The 15618-nt window shown below is 40.0% G+C and overlaps 1 protein-coding gene and 1 long non-coding RNA gene across 3 annotated transcripts in view; one reads left to right on the top strand and one right to left on the bottom strand.

Annotated features, from left to right (window-relative positions):
• Window positions 1-3243, top strand: part of C1H14orf105 (chromosome 1 C14orf105 homolog) — a 35364-nt gene extending 32121 nt beyond the window's left edge. For both annotated transcript variants that reach the window (XM_005659996.2, XM_003121826.3), the window contains exon 6: window positions 2879-3243. In XM_005659996.2, the coding sequence (XP_005660053.1) occupies window positions 2879-3114 (236 nt within the window). In that variant the 3' untranslated portion in view covers window positions 3115-3243. The remainder of the gene's footprint in view (window positions 1-2878) is intronic.
• LOC110262255 overlaps window positions 1-15618 on the bottom strand; it is a 144503-nt gene that overhangs the window by 111770 nt on the left and 17115 nt on the right. The gene's annotated exons all lie outside the window — the stretch shown is intronic.

Below are 15618 nucleotides of genomic sequence, written 5' to 3'. Positions count from 1 at the left end.
ATCCGACTAGAAACCATGAGATTGTGGGTTCGAGATCCATGCCCTTGCTCAGTGGGTTAACCTGCCACCTAAAAGAATTAGAAAAAGAAGAACAAAGTCAGCAGAAGGAAGGAAATCATAAAGATCAGAGAGGAAATAAATAGATATTAAAATAGAAAAAATTAATAAAACAAAGAACTGGTTCTTTGAAAACAGTAAAAAAAATTGACAAACCTCTGGCCAGATTCACCAAGAAGAAGAAAGAGAAAACCCACATAAACAAAATAAGAAATGAAAAAAAGAGAAAACCCACATAAACAAAATAAGAAATGAAAAAAAGAGAAATCTCAACAGATACTGCAGAAATAAAAAAAAGAGAGAATACTATGAACAATTATATACTAACAAATTTGACAACCTAGAAGAAAGGGAAACTTTCTAGAAACATACAGCCCACCAACAATTAATCAAGAATAGATAATTTGAACAAACCAATCACTAGAAATGAAACTGAATATGTAATTCTTAAAAATCCCTACAAATAAAAGTCAGGGACCAGATAGCAGCTTTATAGGCAAATTCTACTAAACATACAAAGAAAAACTTATAAGGATCCTTCTTAAACTTTTCCAAAAGATTGAAGAAGAAGGAACACTCTCAAAGACATTCTATGAAGCCACCATCACCCTAACACCAAATTAAAACAAAGATACTACCAAAAAAGAAAATTATAGGCCTATATCTTTGATGACCATAGATGCAAAATTTCAACATAATTTTATTCAACAGAATCCAACAACACATAAAAAAAAGATCACACACCATGACAAACTGGCATTCATTCCAAGTTCACAGGGGTGGTTCAACACACACAAATCAATGTAACACACCACGTTAACAAAAGTAAAGTCCAAAACCACATGATCATCACAATAGATGCAGAAAAATCACTTGACAAAATCCAACATACACTTATGAAAAAAAAAAAAAAAAACCTCTTACCAAACTGGGTACAGAGGATATGTATGTACCTCAACATACAAGCCATTTATGACAAACACACAGACAATATGAGACTCAACAGTGAAAATCTGAAAGCCTTCCTGCTAAAATCTGTAGCAAGACAAGGATGCCCACTCTCACTTTTATTCAACATAGTGCTGGAAGTCCTAGCCATAGCAATCAGACAAACCAAAGAAATAAAGTATCCAAACTAGAAGAGAATAGGTAAAATTGTCACTACATGCAGATGACATCATACTACATATAGAAAACTCTGCACAAAAATACTCAAACTGATAAGAGAATTCAGCAAATTAGTAGGGTACAAGATTAATGTTCAGAAATTGGTTGCCATTTTGGTATACTAACAATGAAATATTAGAAAATGAATATAAAAAAACCTTTCAAAATTTCCCCCCAAAATTTAAATACCTAGGAAAGACTTATAAAATGAGAACTATAAAACATTAATCAAGGAAATTAAAAAGGATGCAAAGAAATGGAAAGATATCCATGCCCCTGGATTGGAAGAATTAATATTGTTAAAATGGCCATACTACCCAAAGCAATATGAATGTAGAACTACCATATGATCCAGCAATCCCATGCCTGGGCATATATCCAGACAAAACTTTCATTCAAAAAGATACATGCACCCCTATGTTTGTAGCAGCACTATTCACAATAGCCAAGACATGGAAGCATCCTAAATGTCCATCTACAGATGAATGGATTAAGATGTGGTACATATACACAGTGGAATACTACTCAGCCATAAAAAAGAACAAAATAATGCCTTTGTAGCAACATGGATGCAACTAGAAATTCTCATATTAAGTGATGTAAGAAAGAGATAGACAAATATCACTTATATGTGAAATCTAAAATATGGCACAAATGAACCTATCTACAAAACAGAAACAGACCTAGTCAACAGACTTGTGGTTGCCAAGGGGGTGGGGGGAATGGGATGAACTGGGAGTTTGAGGTTAGTAGACACAAACAATTACATTTTAGAATGGATAAGCAATGGGGTCCCGCTGTATAGCACAGGGAACTATATCCAGTCTCTTGAGATAGAATATAATGACAGATACTATAAGAAAGGGAATACACACACACACACACACACACACACACACACACACATACGCACATGACTGGGTCACTGTGCTATATAGCAGAAATAGCACAGCACTGAAAATCAACTATACTTTAATAAAAAAATAAATAAATATGAGTTCCTGTCATGGCTCAGTGAAAACGAATTTCGTATCCATGAGGATGCAGATTCGATTCCTGACCTTGCATAGTTGGGCTAAGGAACCAGCGTTAACATGACCTGTGGTGCAGTTCGCAGGCATGACTTGGATCTGTCACGGCTGTGGCTGTGGCATAGGCCGGCAGCTGTAGCTCCGATTTGACCCCTAGCATTGGAACCTCTGTATGCCTCAGGTGCAGTCATAAGAAACAAACAAACAAACAAATAAATACAGACTCTCAAAAAATTTTAAAAATAAAACACAAACAGGCAAACAAAAGTAATTATAAAGGGCATTATTGAGACAACCATGGATATGTGAATATGGACCATACAGTAGAAAAAATATTATATCAATTTTAAATATCCAAAGTAATAATTTATACCAAGGTTACAGAGGAACATCGCCCTCGTTTTTAGATGTGCGGTGTTGTATTTTGGGAGGAAGTGACTCTGCATTTCTCAAACGGTTTAGCTGAAAATATGTGTGTATGTGTATGTATGAATGTATGTGTGGTATTTATTTTTGGAAAGAACACCAAGCAGATTATTCTGTATTCATAAAAGCCTAAGCATTTAAACAAATTCATCATTGTCAAGGGAAAAAAAAATAAATGAACTTTTAATTCTTTGTAGGAAATTCACAAAATGCAGAATTTTTGGAACATCAACCAAGGAATGACTATTGTCCCCGGAAAACTGGCAAAATGGAAACATGGCTCCATGAACAAGAGGCTCGGGGACAGCTTCTCTGGGACAGTTCCAGCTCTGACTCAGATGAATTGGGGAAATTTGAAAAGAAACCACGAGCATTGGTGAGGACCAGGACAGAGAGAATCCCACTTTTTGATGAGTTTTTTGATCGGGAATAATACTGCTCTTCACTAACCTAGACATGGAGTGCATTGAAAGCCTGCTTTCCTGTAAAAATTCTTCAAGTTAGTATATAAATTATCCTGAGGACACCAGTTGGCTTAAGATTAAAGATGAGGAGTTCCCGTCGTGGCGCAGTGGTTAATGAATCCGACTAGGAACCATGAGGTTGCGGGTTCGATCCATGCCCTTGCTCAGTGGGTTAACGATCCGGCATCACCGTGAACTGTGGTGTAGGTTGCAGACGCAGCTCGGATCCCGAGTTGCTGTGGCTCTGGTGTAGGCCGGTGGCTCCAGCTCCGATTCGACCCCTAGCCTGGGAACCTCCATATGCCGCGGGAGCAGCCCAAGAAATGGCAAAAAGACACACACACACACACAAAAAAAAGATTAAAGATGAGATATATTAATTATCCTGCATTACCAACTGCCTCCAAACTTTGGGGCTTAAATAACAGCCACTTCTTGGCCCACTTCTCTGTGGGTTGCTGGGCTCAGTTGCAGAGGGGTGGGTTCTTCTTCTGGTCTCTTCTGAAGTCTTCCATGCAGCTGAAGTCAGATAGAAGTTAGGACTACAGCCATCTGGAGACTCAAGGAGACACTGAGACCGCTGACCTTGCCCCCTCTCTGTAACATCCCAAGGCCTCCTCACATGGATTCCTGAAGTGCCCTCTCCTGCAAGGTATTGCACTTGCTTTTATGTCAGCCCAGGCCTCCCAAAAGCAAACTTCCCCAGAGGAGGAAGAGGCAGTTGCCAATCCTCTTAAATCTAACCCCTGGAATGGGCCCCGAATCACCACGACTCCTCACACTCTATTGGTTACTGCAAGTCATGGGCCAGTTCACAGGCAATGAAAAGGGGGCTGTACAGGGCATCAATTCCAAAGTGTGGTCTACTGCAATCCATCTTTGAAACGTGCCACCCCATCATATTTTTAAAAAGCAAATCAGGTCTCATAAAACGAAGAGATGAGAGGGAGTTCCCATTGTGGCTCAGCGGAAACGAATCTAACTAGTATCTGTGAGGATGCAGATTTGATCCCTGGCCTCGCTCAGTGAGTTAAGGATCCAGTGTTGCCATGAGCTGAGGTGTAGATTGAAAGCGTGGCTCAGATCTGGTGTTGCTGTGGTATAGGCCAGCGGCTACAGCTCCGATTGGACCCCTTGCCTGGGAACCTCCATATGCCAAGGCTGCAGCCCTAAAAAAAGACAAAAAAAAAAAAAAAAAATAGATGAGAGAGTAGATTTGATAGAAATAAAAACGACTTTTTAAAGAAAAGTCACGGTAATGGTACCTTAGACACCAAGCTCCCTTATGTCACTTTCTTGTGAGTTAGAAGCTTGTTTTCTCCTAACAGAGAGGCTATAAGAAAAAAGTAAAATAATGTCAATGATGGAAGGTTACAGTGAGTGAAATGTCAAAATGAAGTGAAGATCTTTTAGATTATGATGATGTACATCTTTGACTCTTTAAAAAGTTACTACTCTATTTGCAAAAATTAGATTTCTTTTTTTTACCCTTCGAACAATCTACTTTATTCAGATTTTACCAGTTTCACGCACTCACTTGTACGTGCGTGTATTTAGTTCTATGCATTTTTATCCTATGTGTAGATTCATGTGCTCAACACCACAATCAGATATAGAAGAGTTCCATCACAAGAATCTCTTGTGCTCCCTGGTCCTAAAAGGGCCACAATTTTTTGGCAATTTTAAGAGCTTCCTTTGCATAAAATTAGACTTTACTTTTAGCATAACCTAAAAAAAAAAAATTGTTTGTGTTTTTGTTTTGTTTTGTTTTGTTTTTTTGCTTTGTAGTGCCGTACCCATGGCATATGGAGGTTCCCGGGCTAGGGGTCTTCTAATCGGAGCTACAGCTGCCAGCCTATACCATGGCGACAGCCAAGCCAGATCTGAGCCGTGTCTGTGACCTACACCACAGCTCAGGGCAACGCCAGATCCTTAACCCACTGAGAGAGGCCAGGGATCAAACCCACAACCTCATGATTCTTAGTCAGATTTGCTTCCACTGTACCACAACAGGAACTCCCACCTAAAAATATTTTTAAGCCATCCAGAAGATTCTAAGAATTTAGAGAACTTTAAAACCAAGTAAAACAAAAATACATTTTTAAGCCTTCCCTAGGAAACTTCCAAAAAGAAAACAGTAGAAACACCCCCTGAATTCGACATTCCATGCATTCAGATCAGTCACTAAGAAAAAGACTGCTGTGTCAGGGAACACGTTTCTTCTGAGGACAAAAGGCAATTAATTAGGTCATTCCCAAACATTTGTGCTCCCAGTTCCTTGCAAGCAGTATTCTGACTTTTTCTGTGGCAGGTAAAAAGCAAATTTCCTACAAGGAAATGCAGAGATTGTTCAACCAGTCAGCCTTTTTGGAAAAGTAAGATCCTTGAGAGGAGAAATGAATTGAACCCATTCACAACGTCCTCTTATTCTGGTTGACCTGGGAGGCTTAGACCAAGTGGGACCAGGCAACTCCCAGCGCTGAAGATGGCAGGGCCTAAGCATGTCTTCATGGCTATGTGACTTGAAACTGGATGACATCTCCTTCTAGACGCTCTCTGGTGGAGTATGAGGTACATGGGGGCATGGCCCAGGTCTCTTCCCTGTGGTATTCACCCCCTGCGACACAACATCTGGCACAGAGTTTATTATTAAATACTTGTGGGAGTCATTAATTTGTGTGTTAAACTAGTCGATTAGAGAGGTACTTGTTTTTCTCTCCAGCTACACAATTGCTCACTCGTTTCCATCATTTCCCAAGAGTCTTGGATATATAAGGTTGATTATACAGCTTTTTAAAAAAAGGAAATTTTTTCCAAAGATGTTGGTATTTATACATCAAAATGGAAGTATAAGTTAGACTTGCCTTGGGATACAGGAGCTAGACACATGTGTGCTGATGAGGATGCCACAGCTCACAATATTTCTCAAGACTCCATCAGAGTGTGCTACTGCACAAGAAAATTAGTCACAGTGCCTTCCCTGTGTGCCTGCTCCAGTGGAACTCCCTCTCACCCAACTTTAAATTCAAGAATGTGAAATTACAACCATTATAACATAATAACTGCTAAAGGGCATTGACTGCTTATGGTGTGTCAAACACACTTCAAATTTTTTACGCTTAATCCTCACAGCAATTTTGTGAGTTAATCCCATTTTACAGACAAGGAAGCTGAGGCAAGAGAGACTAACTGATTTGCCAGAGTGACCCAGCAGACCTGAGTGGTTTTGAGTAGACCACTGCTCAAGAGAAGGGTCCCATTGGGAACCAGAAGTGCTTCCTTCTTCTCCCTCATTTTACCTCCAACTCACCAGTCACATTCTGTAGCATTTCACATTTCTTTTCTGTTACAGCTTTTTGTTTTTGGAGCAGACTACTACTACACTGGAGAGGGTGAGCGCTCTCTTTTGGCAAGAAAGAATTGCCTTGCAGCCTGAGCACTTAACTGTGGCCACAGGGCAGGATAAGAGCACCCTAGAAATATGGCAGAAGGGGAAGTTTCCAGGGGTTGGGTGAGGGGTTCAGAAAAGCAGATGAGAGGGTAAAGGCACACCTAACTGGTTTCACCATTTGGCCTGGGAGCAGGACCGGGGAACAACCTCACCCGGTGCCCCATCCAGGATGGAACTCAGGTTCACACCGTGGGGGGTGGTCCTCCAGAGCTTAGCTGTGTTAGAACCACCTGGCATCACCTGGTGAGGGATCAAACACCTGCTAACAAGTAGGATTTGTGGGCCCACCTTCTGACTTATTTGGATGGGAGTAGATTTCTGGCACTGGGTGGGTGTTTTCTCTTGAAGCTCCCAGGTGAAATCTAGCAGGCGGCTAAGGTTGAAAACCATAGCTTCAGGGCTGCAAACATTCTATTTTAGCAGATATACCAATCTCTGTCTTTAAAAACAACAACTTCTGAGGTAATTTTTAAAGATAAGGACACAAGGCCTGGAGGTCCATGCAGAGTAAGAGAAATGTTCGTTTTGTTGGTAATTGTCTGAAAACACCAGTCCTTTACTTCATCTTGAATTTGTTCCAGGGGCAACGCAGGGCTGTCAGTAAACACAGCTGCTGCTGGTGGTGGTAAAGACTATAAAATTAAGCCTCAAGGCAAAGTTGTCAATTTTCTCCAACTGAAAATCTCCTCAGCTTTTGGCAGAGGGGGGAGGCTTGTCTATAGCCAAATAGAACACTTTCTCTTGTGAAAATAACATTTTCTTCCCTGCTCTGAATTTTTAGTAAAAAAGAAAAATCTTTTTTTTTTTTTTTGACGCACTTTTGGAAATTTATTTTTCTCAATTATTTTTTTCAAGCAGAGGGCCATTCCTCATCGATTTTGAGGATTCCAGGTTACTGTACTGAGAGTGAATGGAAGATGACTCTTAAAGGAATCACCTATGAAATAGTTTTGTAAACAAGGAGATAATCATTTCTGCTTGCACAGAGCCTTTAAAAAACAGAAAACAAAACACCAGCTCTTTATGTCACTTCCCTTCTTACCAGAGAAGCAAACTGATCATCAAATCATAATTAAAGTCAACTATTTCCTGCCTCAAATGAACAACAAAAGCATATTTCCACATATTACTGCAAAACCTCCCTAATTTAGAATACTGTAGGGAGGGCTGGAGAGAAAATATGCTAAGAGGTAGATTAGGGAAGTTTAGACCATGAAAAATCTGAATTACATTTCATTTTTCAAAGAAATACTATTATGCTCTTTAAGCACAAAATGAAAAACAGATTTGAAAGTGTCTCGAGTTAATGTTTATTTTTAAATAAATAACTCTGCAACTCACTCTCTCATTCATGTAATGGAGCACTCAAACAATAGGTTTTAAGTGTCTACTAGAGCTGAAAATACAGCCATAAACAACACAGTCTCTGGACCCATGGGTTACAGTCAAGTGAGGAGACCTTGAGTAGATAATACATACCACAATTACAGGTATTATCAAGCATTATTAATAAAAAAATAAATCAGGTATGAGGATAAGCACAACAGAATTGACTGTTTCAGGCAGGATGCTCAGGGAGGGACTTGTTACCAGGTTTTTTTACCTGACATGCAAGTCAAAATACCAAGGAGACAAGGTTTGCCACAAAGAGAAGGTTTTTCTCAAGGCAGCTGAGACAGGAGAACTAGTTTCAAATCTGCCTCCCAGAAGACAAGGGGCTTGACTATTTATGAGACACAGCATAAAGCAGCAGGTTTGGGACATGGAGGGCATGGGAACCATAGGGAAACATGATTGAAAAAAGGTGCTATCATCGTGGTTCTGTGCAGGTGTAACTAAGCTACAGGCCTTGGCACATTCAAATATACAGGCGCTTAGCACAACCTAAGGGTGGAGTTTTCAGCCCTCTCAAGTCAAAACGTTACCCAGAGGATATTCACACATGCCCGGTTGGAGGGTTGGTTCTCCTATCCAGTCTTAACTGACTCAGCTTGAACTAGGCACAGTAACTCCAAGTTCCCAGAAAACAACTCGGACTAAATGCTGCTTGGAGAACATGCAAGTATTTTGTAGCAACAATTACAAAGACCTAGATTAGTGAAGGCAGGTGAAATGGATGTGACCATAGTTTTAGACTCTCCAAGGAAGTGACCTGAATAAAGTGAGGGTGTAAGCCATGACAGACTCACACAAGCAAGTACAAAGGCCCTGAGGGGAGATGAGCTTGTAATAGTTGTGGACCAACAAGAAGGTTGGAATGGCAAAGTGAGCAAAGGGGACCGTGCAGGGACCACCTCAGAAAGGTCATCAAGACAGGTGGTGAGAAGCCCAGAGGACCATGGTGTGACAATGGATTTTAAGTGTAGCAGAATATAAGAGACAGAAGGGGTTGATCCAGGTCTAAACAGACATCTCCAATATGATCATGGACAGAGACAGACAGACTATGGCAAACACTAATGTCATGTGTCCATAGCTGAGTGGCCTGGGGCTGACCCCGGCCCCAGCTGAGCCAGTCACATAGGATCTCAGTCTCTGCTGGTGGCAAGAGCCTCAGTGAGCACATTCAAGAGTAATGGATAGTAGCGTTCAGCTCTGCGGACCAGAGCTGCAGGAATACAGACCTACAGTAAACAGAATCAGAGACAAGGGATCCACTGAGACCTCACAGCACATCTGTTCCTCCTTCCCAGCCTTCCTATGGCCCTGCGGCCTCCTGTGCTTCCAAGAGTGTATCCTTACAGTAAATACACCTTCTGCTTGGGCCAGCTCCTCCTGATTTCTGTTGCATAAAGCCAAAGAATCTCAACCAAAAGATAACTTATACAGCAACCACCTTCTGATGTAACACTGGAGCGCTGGAGCGCTGGAATTGCTAAGTCTGGCCAGTTCTGATTTCAAAGAAGAATTAGGAGGATCTCTTACCAAACCATCTCTTCCATATTACCACATTAACCATGGTGAGAGTAGTTATATCACAAAAACTGGCCAATGTTACAAATTAGGGTATTTTTTTTCCAAAGAGCAGGATTTTAAACATTTGCCAGCACACCTGTCTAGGGTAAAGACCAAAATAGAGTCTAGAGTCAGCACTCACACCCCAGCTCTGCCACTTTCTGTCTTAGGTAAGTTATTTAACCTCTGACCACAGCCTCCCCACTGTATAATCAAGATGACATTAGGGCCTGCCTCACAGCGTTGCTGTAACAGAAATAAAATAATACATGTAAAGTGCTTAGAACAGCACCCAGTGCATAATAACTTCTTTCTATGTGTACGTTAACTAGCAGCTTTATTCCTGTTGAAATTAGGAATAAAATAAGAAAAAAAATGGTTGTGGTTTTAGAAGTCTAGTCTGTTGAACAAGACATGAAATAAAAGCTGCAAGTACATAACTGTGCAATTAGGAAAACAGATTTACCATGATTCGCAGATGATGTGACTACATGCTTAGACCACCCAAAACAATCACAAAAAACTTATGTGAATAATGGAATTAAAAATCGGTGTATCTGGTTAAAAGGTATATTTGAAAACCAACAGCTTTTGCACACCACTTCTCAGAAGTTAGCCAACAGATATCAGTATGCAAAGACAAAAGTTCAAGGATAAATAGTGGGTTTGCTAATCATAAGGGAAATGTCTCAGGGTGTGTGTTTCTTGGCATGATATTTCTTTTCCTCTAACTCTTGCTCTCAAGCTTCCATTTCCTTACTAGTCTCTCACCAGTTTGAAGTACTGCAGCCACTTCTTGCTTAAAATGCATTCTCTTAAGATTCTCCTCTACTTCCCTTTTCCTCTCCCCAGCCAGGGTCCAGGTTTTCGGGCGGGGGCGACACAGGCCTGCTCACGGCCCTATCCTTGTGGGGTATGAAGAACATCCCGATGCTGTCCTCCGTCCACTCCAGCCTTGACTGAAAGATAGTCATCTTGATGCTCTTTGGCATCGACCTCCTTCTCTTTAGTGTGCACTCCAAAGCCCCTCCCCAGCTATGTTACCTCCTGCCATACTCTTTGCACTGGTCTTGTATAGTGACTGCTTATGAGGATGCTCTGTGGTTTTCTCCTACTGTTGGGCTCCACCTCAGTTTGGAGGGTGCTACTCATCCTCTAAGAATCAACTATATTTTTTATCCAATCTCAAGGATGGGCTGTCCATCCCACATGCTGTGCAAAGGCATGCACCAGGCTCTCAGTTCTCAGATCTCTCCCATCCTTCTTTGGAGGCCATAGAAACTTTTCACATATTCCTTCCATTGCCTGCAGGAGCCAAGGCTTGGGTGTGCAGGCCCTCTCTACCGAAACCTATCTTGTCACCACTGATACTCTGCTGCACTTCCAGATGTTGCTTTAAGGCAGGTTCATAATTTTTTTTTTCAATTTTTATTTATTTATTTATTTATTTATTTTGGCTTTTTAGGTCCACTCCCTCGGCAAATGGAAATTCCCAGGCTAAGGGTCTGATTGGAGCTGCAGCCACCAGCCTAAGCCACAGCCACACCAGATCCGAGCTGCATCTGTAACCTACACCACAGCTCACGGCAACACCGGATCCTTAACCCACTAAGCAAGGCCAGGGATCAAACCTGCGTCCCCGTGGATACTAGTCGGGTTCATTAACCACTGAGCCATGACAGGAACACCCCATGATTTTTATTCTTTTTTGCAAAGAGGATGCCCTCAAAATATAAGTTTCTAGCCACCCAGCAGACAGAGACATAACTTTTTGGCTTTTAGATCAACAAATTATCATGATGGCAGCAGTGATAGTCAAACTAACTATGCTCGGTGCACAGGCAGCAACCAGTCAGAACTGCTCTGCCGTGGTCCTCTCAACAGGACCCACTGGATGAGAACCTGCTTTGAGTCTATATGAGCCCACCTCTTGGGTTTTTAAACCAAAGGAGAGGCCAGGGAGAAGGCCACACATGAGCTATTGAGCTCTTTCAATTTCTTCTCTAAATTTCTTCCAAAATACTTGCCTCCAAGCCAAGAAGGAATTTTTCTTTCTTCTGCATGTGTTTGGACACCTACTCCTGAGTCACTACCTTACAACCTCCCACCCCTTGTCCAGAACACAAATGCTATGTTCGGATCTAGCTATGAACATCTAAAGGGAAATTTTTTTTTTTAATGCAAAAGGCCCCTTCTCTCAAGAACCTGATTTTTGTTTTAGAAAACCAAGATTTCAAGGTTGTGACAACATAAAATTTGAAATAATATTAATGTTCATCTATAGTGGTAATTGCAAAATTATAATATGGATCCTCAATAAAATCAATTTAACATTTTTTAGAGAATTTTTAATGTATTAACTTAGAGAGATGTCCATGATATGTTACTAAATAATATATGGCAAATTACATGATAATGTATAATTTGTAAATTTTTTTATACCTATATATGTTGTAGAAGAGAAAAAGTATAAGACAAAACACTCCAAATTAACCCTATTTACAGTAGGGTGTGATTGGAACCTGATACAAGTCAGGTTCCCTGAAGCAACCCCTGAGGTGATTTGAGTGCAAGTTATGTGTTAAAGAAGAGATCCCAGGAGAAATTAATAATGGAGGGGGATCAGGAAAAGAAAGTGGAAGAACTGAAGCAAATGGGCAATTTCAGACAAAGTTCTGAGGAAGGCAACTTTATCTCATGAGAGACACTGGAATGTAATTGAGAACTCAGAGTTGTTGCAAACAACACTAGGAAACTATTCATAATCCTATAACTTCTAGTCATTGGCTTAGATGCCTGATGGAGAGGAACTACCTGCTATGTCCAGCCTTCTGCTCATGGGGACAATGAGCTCCAGGAGCCCAAAGCAGTTGACTGAAGAGGAGGCTCAAGTGAAGGTCCTTGAAAGTGAAAGCAAGTTGCCACAAAGAAAGAGCACAATGGCGAGTTCCCATAATGGCTCAGCAGAAACGAATCTGACTAGCATCCATGAGTAGACAGGTTCAATCCCTGGCCTTGCTCAGTGGGTTAAGGATCCAGAATTATCATGAACTGTGGTATATGTGGCTGTGGCACAGGCCAGCAGCTACAGCTCTGATTCGACCCCTTGGCTGGGAACCTCCACATGCTATGGGTATGGCCCTAAAAAGCAAAAAAAAAAAAAGAAAAAAAAGAAAAGAAAAGAAAGAGCACACCAAATAGCAAAAGGTATTCAAGCGGGTCTGGAGGAGCAACAGTATATGCTACCAAGCAGGAGGCAGAGATGATCCAGTGCAATTTATATATTTTACATCTTTGGGGTCATTATAAAGTGTGACAAAACAGACATTCTTGCCATATGCCAGATATAACATATGCACTCAATGACTATTATTTTGAACTGTGGATAGATGGATGATCATGAGAATGATTTTACTTTTTCAGGAAGCAGACTAGAAGTGTCCAAGAAAGCTTGCAAAATTTTTTGTCCTCTTTGTCTCAGTATTCTATCTATAGAATAAATTCCTATAGATATGAACATGTAAACACTGATTTGAATACAAAGACATTCGATTAAGCATTACAAAAGCAAAAAACTTTAAATGTATCTGTTATATGTGGAATCAAAAATGGAGCACAAATGAAACTATCTACAAAAAAAACCAGACTCACAGACATGGAGAACAGACTTGTGGTCACAAAGGGAGAAGGGGAAGGGAGTGGGATGGACTGGGAGTTTAGGGTTAGTAGATGCAAACAATTACATTTAGAATGGATAAACAGATATCACTTATAACTGGAATCTAATATCCAGCACAAATGAACATCTCCTCAGAAAAGAAAATCATGGACTTGGAGAAAAGACTTGTGGCTGCCTGATGGGAGGGGAAGGGAGTGGGAGGGATCGGGAGCTTGGGCTTATCAGACACAACTTAGAATAGATTTACAAGCAGATCTTGCTGAGTAGCATTGAGAATTTTGTCTAGATACTCATGTTGCAACAGAACAAAGGGTGGGGAAAAACTGTAATTGTAATGTACACATGTAAGGATAACTTGATCCCCTTGCTGTACAGTGGGAAAATGAAAAAAAAATTAAAAAAAGAATGGATAAACAATGAGGTCCTACTGTACAGCACAGGGAACTATATCCAACCTCTTAGGATAGAGCATGATGGAAGATAATATAAGGAATGAGTTTGTGTGTGTGTGTGTGTGTGTGTATAACTGGGTCACTTTGCTGTATGGCAGAAATTGGCACATACTGTAAATCAACTAAACTTTTGTTTTTGAAAGTTAAAAAATAAATATAGGAGTTCCCGTCACGGTGCAGTGGTTAACGAATCTGACTAGGAACCATGAGGTTGTGGCTTCGATCCCTGCCCTTGCTCAGTGGGTTAAGGATCCGGCGTTACCGTGAGCTGTGGTGTTGGTTGCAGGCGTGGCTCAGATCCTGTGTTGCTGTGGCTCTGGCGTATTATTAATAATAATAAATAAATATAAACAGGTGAAAAAGACAATTCAAAATTTTGAAAATGTAAATAAAATTTTTTAAAAATAGCTACTCAATAAATGAGGTAAACTGCATAATTGACATTGAAGAATAATTTAGTGAGCTAAAAAATTTGTCCAAGGAAATCTCCAAGGATGTAGAAGAAAGGAGGTAAACTGTGAAAGATGGATCTAATAATTCCCCTTCCTTGGAAAAAACATAGGACATACAGAGGAACAAAGACGGCAGGAGGCTTTTTGTCCAAAAACTATACAAGTGAGAAGAGGATAACATCTTTAAAGTATTAAAGGAAAAAAATCTGTCAACCTAGAATTTTATATCCAGAAAAAATATATTTCATATGTACAGATGGCCAAGAAGCACATGAAAAAATGCTCAACATCACTGATTATTAGAGAAATGCAAATCAAAACTACCACGAGATACTACCTCACACCAGTCAGAATGGCCATCATTAAGAAGTCCACAAATAACAAATGGTGGAGGGGGTTATGGGGAAAAGGGAACCCTCCTGCACTGTTGGTGGGAATGTAAGCTGGTGCAACCACTATGGAGATCAGTATGAAGATACCTTAGAAATCTATACATAGAACTTCCATATGACCCAGCAGTCCCACTCTTGGGCATACATCCAGACAAAACTTTCCTTTAAAAAGACACATGCAGCCGCATGTTCATTGCAGCTCTATTCACAATAGCCAAGACATGAAAACAACCTAAATGTCCATAACAGATGACTGGATTAGGAAGATGTGGTATATATACACAATGGAATACTACTCAGCCATAAAAAAGAATGAAATAATGCCATTTGCAGCAATATGGATGGAACTAGAGACTCTCATAATGAGTGAAGTAACACAGAAAGAGAAAGGCAAAAACCATATGATATCACTTATATCTGGAATCTGATATAAGGCACAGATTAACCTTTCCACAGAAGAGAAAATCATGGACTTGGAGAATAGACTTGTGGTTGCCAAGGGGGAGAGGGAAGGGAGTGGGGTGGTTGGGGAGCTTGGGGTTAATAGATGCAAACTAGTGCCTTTGGAATGGATTAGCAATGAGATCCTGCTGTGTAGCAATGGGAACTATGTCTAGTCACTTGTGATGGAGCATGATAATGTGCAAAAACAGAATGTGTACATGTATGTGTAACTGGGTCACCATGCTGTACAGTAGAAAAAAATTGTATTGGGGAAATAAATATTAAAAAATAATAACAAAAAATAAAAATAAATATTTAAATATATATATATTTCATAATAAAGGCAAAGTGAAGACTATTTTAGACATTCAACAGCTGAAAGAATTCATCATAAACTGGCCAGCATTGAAAAAATGTCAAAGTCCTTTAGGCAGAAGGAAAATGCTATCAGAAGGAATTATGGATTACCCAAAGGAATTAAGAGCATAGAAATGGTAACATATGTGGGTAAATATAAAATATTTTTTAAATCTCTGTAAAAGTTAATTGACTACATAAAGAAAAATAATAACAATGTATTGTGAGGTTTATTTTATATATATTTTTATGTTATGTATTATATTACTATATAATATTATACTATATTTA

The sequence above is a fragment of the Sus scrofa genome, chromosome 1 (assembly GCF_000003025.6).
Source record: "Sus scrofa isolate TJ Tabasco breed Duroc chromosome 1, Sscrofa11.1, whole genome shotgun sequence".
Lineage (NCBI taxonomy): Eukaryota > Metazoa > Chordata > Mammalia > Artiodactyla > Suidae > Sus > Sus scrofa.
The sequence above is the reverse complement of the archived record's forward strand: the minus strand, read 5'-3'. Positions and strand labels throughout refer to the sequence as shown.